We start from the raw sequence: 8614 nt of genomic DNA on the forward strand, positions 1-8614 counted from the left end.
TATTGCCAAAAGAATTTGTTTTGCCGATGCAGTTGTAAAGCCAAAAGTACAAAGTTGAACCATCGTAGGAATAAATAGTGTTTTAGATTATTTAAACATTTTATAAACAGTAAATTAACAGACAAGTAATATATCAATGTTATTTCATGTCAGAACAATGACAAAGATGACAACTGGGCTGGTGGAACTCTCGGAAACTAATTATTAATCCTTTTTTCTTTTCTTTCAAAAAGACTGTGTACAGAGAAACTTAGTAAAAACTGATAACAACGCGTTATACATTACAGTCGTCTGAAGTGTTGTTTTTTAGTTACCTGCATCAGGAACATTTATGCCGAATAATTGAAAGCCAGGAATGAACAAGTACCTAATCAGTTAATGCGCTGTATAAACAAAAAGGATATAAAATCAAAATAGCAAAAACTATCAAATATCAGCGGATTTCTGGTGAAAATGACACGAAGTCACAATAAATTATGAAACTGGATACCCGGTTATATATATTATGACGACAATTCACTCAAGAAACTTGGTATTTATATTATTGTTTTCAAAGATTGAAGCAATAATCTTTTCAAACCCCTCTTAGTAATTTTGCACTGCAAATAATACCGGAAATACAGCGTTTCCGAAATCGAAAAGCAAGCGAACGAAACTACAGATTAAATAGAAAAGCGAACGCTCTGAATATAAAAATAAAGTGACCTTGTACAAAGTCTTGATTAAATTGGTGAAGAATTTCAAATTAGAAAAAAAGCGTATTGGCTTGCACCTACGTTTTTTTCGCTAATAGGTGGCGTATTGTTCCATCAATTATACTTTCGGAACTCCTCGTGACCTATCGAAAAAGCGCCATATTGTTGTCAACGTAAACACCGCGAGTTTTAAAGATTAAAGAAGATGCCACAGTATTGTAGTGTTCCTGGATGTAGGAATTCTGGTGGTCACAAGTTTCCTGAAGAAAGAGAATTGCAACTTAGATGGAGAGTGGCTATTAAAAGAAGAGACTCTACCACAAAAGGTCTCTGGAAGCCAGGGAAACATGACGTTGTTTGTGCCGCCCATTTCAAGGAGGCTGACTACAGAGTTTCTGGACTATTAGGTTAGATAACTTTCAATGATGAATAACATTAATATTTATTAATATTTATTGGAATTTTAAAGTGTAGTGATACTTCCAAGTACAAGTCATATACCTTTCACAAGTGGATGTCAATTTTAAGCGCAGATAATGGCAAATATAATATGATTATGAATATAAATCAGTTTCCACAGTGCACTTTGGCAGCACAAATTCGTTGTTTATTTTTTAAAATATGTATCAGTTATATATTTTATCATATTTATTGTACTGAGCAACAGGTCTTTGTATTTTTTTAGCAGCTTGGGCTTGTGTGCTTGTTTGAAGAATCACTACATATATATTCATTTTTCATCATGTTTATAAACCAATTTCTACAAATGCAATATTGTGTCGAATGAGTTTTTTCATTAAACTTGTCTTTTTTGGGGGGTAAAATTACAGTATTTATTTACCTTTCTATAAATTGGGCCTTTAAGGACATAGTCACATACATTTTTACATGTACCTAGAAGGTGACAGCTTTTCGAACCTCCCAAATATAGTTTTGTCTAGCTGATTAGACATTAAATTTTGTCTACAATACATGTATCTATTTCAGATGGGTCTTCATACATTCATCCTACACTTTGCAATCAAATTTAATAACATACAAAGTATTGAATGACAATTGTGTTTCTAGCAACAAACTATTTATAGCTGCATGTGGCTTCCACTATAACCTGGATATTTTACTTTTAAAAGTTTAAAGATGTATTATATGATTATGTAAGAATGAACATTTAGATGAGATAAATGACACAATCTTGTATTTTAACTATTTGTTTAAGTTGTGCAAATATGTTTTTACCTTTGGTTACAATATCATTGATTCATATACATGTATATTATATGACATGTGTATCTGACAAGGACATCATCACATTCTTGAGTATCATTGACACATCTTACAAGAAGACACCCCATGCCATATAGTTGGTTATTAAATATCACACATGAGTAAATATGAAGCAATTCAAACAAAACTAGAGGCTCTAAAGAGCCTGTGTCGCTCACCTTGGTTTTTGTGAATATTAAACAAAGGACGTAGATGGATTCATGACAAAATTGTGTTTTGGTGATGGTGATGTGTTTGTTCATCTTACTTTACTGAACATTCTAACTGCTTACAATTATCTCTATCTATAATTAACTTGGCTTAGTAGTTTCAGAGAAGATTTTTGTAAAACCCAACAACAGGTTGTCCGATTCACCTGAAAAATTCAGGGCAGATAGATCTGGACCTGATGAACATTTACCCCATGTCAGATTTGCTCTAAATGCTTTGGTTTTTGAGTTATAAGCCAAAAACTGAATTTTACCCCTATGTTCTACTTTTAGCCATGGCGGCCATCATGGTAAGTTGACCGGGTCACGCCACACATTTTTAAAACTAAATACCCAAATGATGATTGTGGCCAAGTTTGGTTTAATTTGGCCACATATTATCAGAGGAGAAGATTTTTGTAAAAGATAACTAAGATTTACAAAAAATTGTTAAAAATTGACTATAAAAGGAAATAACTCCTAAAGGGGTCAACTGACCATTTCGGTCATGTTATCTTATTTGTAAATCTTACTTTGCTGAACATTATTGCTGTTTACAGTTTATCTCTATCTATAATAATATTCAAGATAATAACCAAAAACGGGAAAATTTCCTTAAAATTACCAATTTAGGGGCAGCAACCCAACAACAGGTTGTCCGATTCACCTGAAAAATTCAGGGCAGATAGATCTTGACCTGATGAACATTTTTACCCCATGTCAGATTTGCTCTAAATGCTTTGGTTTTTGAGTTATAAGCCAAAAACTGCATTTTACCCCTATGTTCTATTTTTAGCCGTGGCGGCCATCGTGGTTGGTTGGCGGGGTCACGCCACACAATTTCTAAACTAGATACCCAAATGATGATTGTGGTTAAGTTTGGTTTAATTTGGCCACATATTATCAGAGGAGAAGATTTTTGTAAAAGATAACTAAGATCTACAAAAAATGGTTAAAAATTGACTATAAAGGGCAATAACTCTTAAAGGGGTCATTTGACCATTTCCGTCATGTTAACTTATTTGTAAATCTTACTTTGCTGAACATTATTGCTGTTTACAGTTTATCTCTATCTATAATAATATTCAAGATAATAACCAAAAACAGCAAAATTTCCTTAAAATTACCAATTTAGGGGCAGCAACCCAACAACTGGTTGTCTGATTCATCTGAAAATTTCAGGGCAGATAGATCTTGACCTGATGAACATTTTTACCCCATGTCAGATTTGCTCTAAATGCTTTGGTTTTTGAGTTATAAGCCAAAAACTGCATTTTACCCCTATGTTCTATTTTTAGCCGTGGCGGCCATCTTGGTTGGTTGGCGGGGTCACGCCACACAATTTCTAAACTAGATACCCCAATGATGATTATGGCCAAGTTTGGTTTAATTTGGCCCAACAGTTTCAGAGGAGAAGATTTTTGTAAAAGTTAACGACGACGGACGCAGGACGACGGACGACGACAGACGACGACGGACGCCGGACGCCTAGTGATGAGAAAAGCTCACTTGGCCCTTCGGGCCAGGTGAGCTAAAAAGGGCTTATCTCAATAAATTAGTATTTACATAAAAATTAGAAGTTGTATGCTTGTCAGTGAGACAACTGTCCAGAGGTAGAGGCCTTCCAGGGGCCCTCCCCCTCCTATTCTAGCAAAAATTTCATTGATTATATAGAAATCCATTGAAGCATGACCATAGCAGCCCTCTCTTAGACAGTCAGTGGGCCTTCACTTAAGAAAAATTCTGGATCTGCAACTGCTGTCTACTAGCAAACTTCAAATGAAGTGGATGTAGGCAATTACAGTCAACTTTTGCCTTTAACAATGAGAAAAACTCATACCATATATATATAGCTGGCTATAAAAAGCCTTAAAATGGTAAATAAGAAACATTAATTTGTTTTACCTCTTAGATCTGCCTTAATGAGCAACTTGTGTTAATATGGATAACACTAACAGTATTCTGTTTTACTCTCAAACGAATTTTGAAAGAGCACATCATTATTCCTATACATCCTTTTGGTAATTTGGCATTTTTTTTCCATGGTCAATTTCTTTTCGTTCTCAGACCAGTCAAATTCATTTTATTGTATCATTACTATTGAATTTCTGTTATTTTTAAAATGCATGATATTTGTTTTGTTTGCTTTGTGTTTTTTGTTTGTTTTTACAGAAAACCTGGATGCACATTAATTTTGAAAGGGAGCATTGATCTGACCAACACACAGTCTCTAATGTCTGGAATCAGGAATTCAGTATTGTTGAAATGTATCACTTTATGGTTTTAGGTTATAAAGGCAGAATAAAAAAACAAATTCATCTCAGATTTATAATGCAACATCTGCATTTGACATGTATAAATGTATTTATATTAATAACTATATATTTACCGCATACCGGTACATTAAAAATAACCACATGAATAAATAATGAACAACTAATAAATGTTTTGTGTACAAAGGGCAATAACTCATTCATTAGACAGATGGTACAATCTAAAATAATAAGTTAAATAATTATATTGTATCAGAAAAAAATGTAGGTAGTACCCAACACTTTCACTAAGATTAATTTGGCTCGTTTCATTTTCATCAAATTTTAACACAGTATTTACTTTGACCCTTTAACAAAAATATAAAAATTTTGAACCAACCGTTTTGTCAGAAAAATTACACTGGTTATATACAGCAGTTTGACAAACACCAATTTTTATCATTGAAAAGCTTAATATTCCCTTTACAACACAACGTAATTATAACGTTAAGCTGACTTTACAGAGTTATCTCCCTGTAGTGTTAGGTACCACCTTAATATAGTGAAATCAAATTATAGTTATATTACATTTTGTTAAGTAACTTTATTGCAATCACTCATTAATATTTGAATGAAATGCTGCATCTTTGTTTACTAACTTGTCGTCAAATAAATTTTGTTGATGCAGTTTAGGTGTTCAAGCATTTGATAGTTTGATACCAGTTAAATTGAAAACTTCAAAATTGGTACTTGCTGCTACACAGCTACGCACACAACATTTAGGGATAAAAGTGAAGACTCTTGAATCAGATCAATTTGTCTGGGAGTGGGAGAGTTGACATGACTTCTTGAAATAGTTTATTTAAAAAATATCTGCCTGGCAAAAAGCTTGATTCAAACACATTATTAGTATCCAATAACAGGTTTAACTCCTGATATAAGCATGTAATATTTGCCACTAAACATAAACCATTCATTCAATTTTTAAATTTGTTATAAAAAAAAAATATGACTTGAAAATTCACAAGGACAATTAGTAATCTTTTTTTTAACCTACATGTATTTTATAGGAATACCTTGAGTTTCAAGGGCTAGGGGGAGTTGCTATATTTTGTCAAATTTCTAGAAAATGATTCAAACACATTATTACAGTACTACATGTATCACAATAACAGGTTTTTTGTTATGGCCTGTTTAATGTTTTTTCTTTCATTTTGATTGAAGTATCATAAAATGCCCTTTTTTTTTAGGGTCACGTAAGCGGCTTCTTCCAGATGCTGTCCCCTCATTGTTTTTGTTTAGGGAAAGTTCTTCACCCAGATCATCAAAATACAGTAGACGAGATGATGTGGACTTAAGCGTGGTCAATAATGTACAGTTTGAAGTTGAGGTTGATAACGAGGCTGAGGTCAAAGAAAAATTTGATGACTTAGATGGCATTGAGCCTATGCAACAGGAAATGGGAGTGCACTGTACCTTACTTGGAAGATTCAGTATTGAGAATTTAGAGAATGATCCAAAACGTGTCCAATGTTATACCTCATTCAGGGACTATGAGCATTTTATGCTGTTTTTCAATTGTTTAGGCCCAGCTGTAACTGAATTAAATTACCAATGTCTGTCTTTGACACCAAAAGATCAACTGTTTATGTGTTTAATGAAGTTACGTCAGAACAAAGAAGATTTAGAATTAAGTTTTTTATTTGAAGTGTCTGAATCAACTGTGTCAAAGATTGTCATAACTTGGATAAATTTCATGTACTTTCAATTAAAAGAGATTAACATATGGCCATCTAGAGATATTGTGACTGATTATATGCCAGATGATTTTAAGTACAAATTTGCAACTACCCGGGTGATATTAGATGCTACTGAAACCCCTATACAGAAGCCATCACATGTTGATGCACAAAGTGTGACATGGTCTAGCTACAAACATAAAAACACAATTAAAACCATGATAGGTTGCACACCAAGAGGCACAGTATCATATGTAAGTGATGCTTATGGGGGTTCAGCAAATGACCGTCAGATCATAGAAAAGTCTGAATTGCTTCAGCTGAACTTGAACTTATTTGAACAGAAAGATAGCATAATGGCAGACAGAGGAATAATGGTTCAGGATTTATTTGCAGCACAAGATGTGAAAGTGAACACTCCCACTATGCTTAAAGGAAAAAGTCAGTTGGAACCCGAGGAAGTTGTAAGGGACAGGAGAGTAGCATCCAAAAGAATTCACATAGAGCGAGTTATTGGATTAGCCAAAACATTTAAGATCTTGAAAAATGAACTGCCATCAGGCAAACTTATACTTGGGTCTAGAATTATTTTTGTGTGTTTTTCTATTGCAAATTTCAGAAAGTGTATTGTGAATGAAAATGCATAAGAATATATTTGACAAAATTACTCAAAACCAGATGGACTGTAAATGCTTGTTCATGTAAATGTTGTTTGCTTATTTATAAATTACACTTTATCAGTTTCATGTGTCCAAAGTGAGTTTTTGGCTTTTATAAATGGCAGAATTAATCCAAAATATTTAAAAGCCTTTGAAGGCAGTTACTTTTAATATCAAATTTACTGAAGCATTTTCAATCATAACATGCTTTTTGTCGAGCCTGCAACTTTTGTTGCAGAAAGCTCGACATAGGGATAGTGATCCGGCGGCGGCGGCTACGGCGGCGGCGGCGGCGGTGTTAGCTCACTTCTTAAAAGCTATATATTTTATAAGGTGGAAGACCTGGATGCTTCATATTTTGTATATAGATGCCTCATGTTACGAAGTTTCCGTCAGTCACATGTCCATTGTCCTTGACCTTATTTTCATGGTTCAGTGACCACTTGAAAAAAAAGTTCAGATTTTTTGAAATGTTAAATTCTCTCTTACTGTAAGTAATAGGATAACTATATTTAGTATGTGCGTACCTTGCAAGGTCCTCATGCCCATCAGACAGTTTTCACTTGACCTCGACCTCATTTCATGGATCAGTGAACAAGGTTAAGTTTTGGTGGTCAAGTCCATATCTCAGATACTATAAGCAATAGGTCTAGTATATTCGGTGTATGGAAGGACTGTAAGGTGTACATGTCCAACTGGCAGGTGTCATCTGACCTTGACCTCATTTTCATGGTTCAGTGGTTATAGTTAAGTTTTTGTGTTTTGGTCTGTTTTTCTCATACTTTATGCAATAGGTTTACTATAATCGTTGTATGGAATGATTGTAAGGTGTACATGTCAAGCGGGCAGATGTCATCTGACCTTGACCTCATTTTCATGGTTCAGTGGTTATAGTTAAGTTTTTGTGTTTTGGTCTGTTTTTCTCATACTTTATGCAATAGGTTTACTATATTTGTTGTATGGAATGATTGTAAGGTGTACATATCTAGCGGGCAGATGTCATCTGACCTTGACCTCATTTTCATGGTTCAGTGGTTAAGTTTTTGAGTTTTGGTCTTTTTATCTAATACTATATGTCATAGGTCAACTATATTTGGTGTATGGAAATATTTTATGATCTATATGTCAGTCGTGCAGGTTTTATTTGACCTTGACCTGGTTTTCACGGTTAATTGCTCAGTGTTAAGTTTGTTTTTTGGTCTATTTTCTTAAACTGTAAGCAATAGGTCAACTATATTTGGTGTATGGAAGCATTGTTAATTGTACATGTCTGCCTGGCATATGGTTCAACTGACCTTGACCTCATTTTCATGGTTCATGTTAAGTTTATGTGACAGTCGTAATAAAGCTTTATATTTAGGAGTATCAACATAATATCAATGATTAGTAAAGAAGGCGAGACATTTCAGTGTGTGCACTCTTGTTGAAATTTGCCAAAATAATAACATTATTTGATTGTCTTTTAAAAGTTTGAAACAATGATGTAACACATAATTTTTGGGCTACTTTTATGCCTGTTAATTATTTTAAAAAATGAGATTTATAAGTTTATTATACCTACATAAACATAATTTTTCAAACATTTATTTATTAACTTGCAAAATTTTAAAGAATAAGATTGATTTTCAAATTGATATTCTTTTCTTGCTATTAATTATGTTACTTGACAAACATTAAATTAATCATGGTTCCCAAATTTTGGCACATTCTGATTTTGCACCCATGTCATTAAATGGATCAAACATTTTATGGTATTGTCTACTATAGTAGATTTTATTCCATGTAATTTCATTTCTG

The 8614-nt window shown here is 33.5% G+C and overlaps 1 protein-coding gene across 2 annotated transcripts; it reads left to right on the top strand.

Annotated features, from left to right (window-relative positions):
• The first annotated feature begins 786 nt into the window (after positions 1-786).
• LOC139521873 (uncharacterized) lies at positions 787-8245 on the top strand. 2 transcript variants are annotated; one of them, XM_071315546.1, is made up of 2 exons: positions 787-1102; positions 5670-8245. In XM_071315546.1, the coding sequence occupies exons 1-2, from the start codon at positions 901-903 to the stop codon at positions 6803-6805; spliced, it is 1338 nt and encodes a 445-aa protein (XP_071171647.1). In that variant the 5' UTR covers positions 787-900; the 3' UTR covers positions 6806-8245. The 2 variants fall into 2 exon arrangements, with proteins under 2 accessions (XP_071171647.1, XP_071171646.1); XM_071315545.1 differs by lacking the exon at positions 787-1102 and adding an exon at positions 4229-4434.
• Positions 8246-8614: the final 369 nt, after the last annotated feature.

Source organism: Mytilus edulis, chromosome 4, assembly GCF_963676685.1.
Source record: "Mytilus edulis chromosome 4, xbMytEdul2.2, whole genome shotgun sequence".
NCBI classification, from domain to species: Eukaryota; Metazoa; Mollusca; class Bivalvia; order Mytilida; family Mytilidae; genus Mytilus; species Mytilus edulis.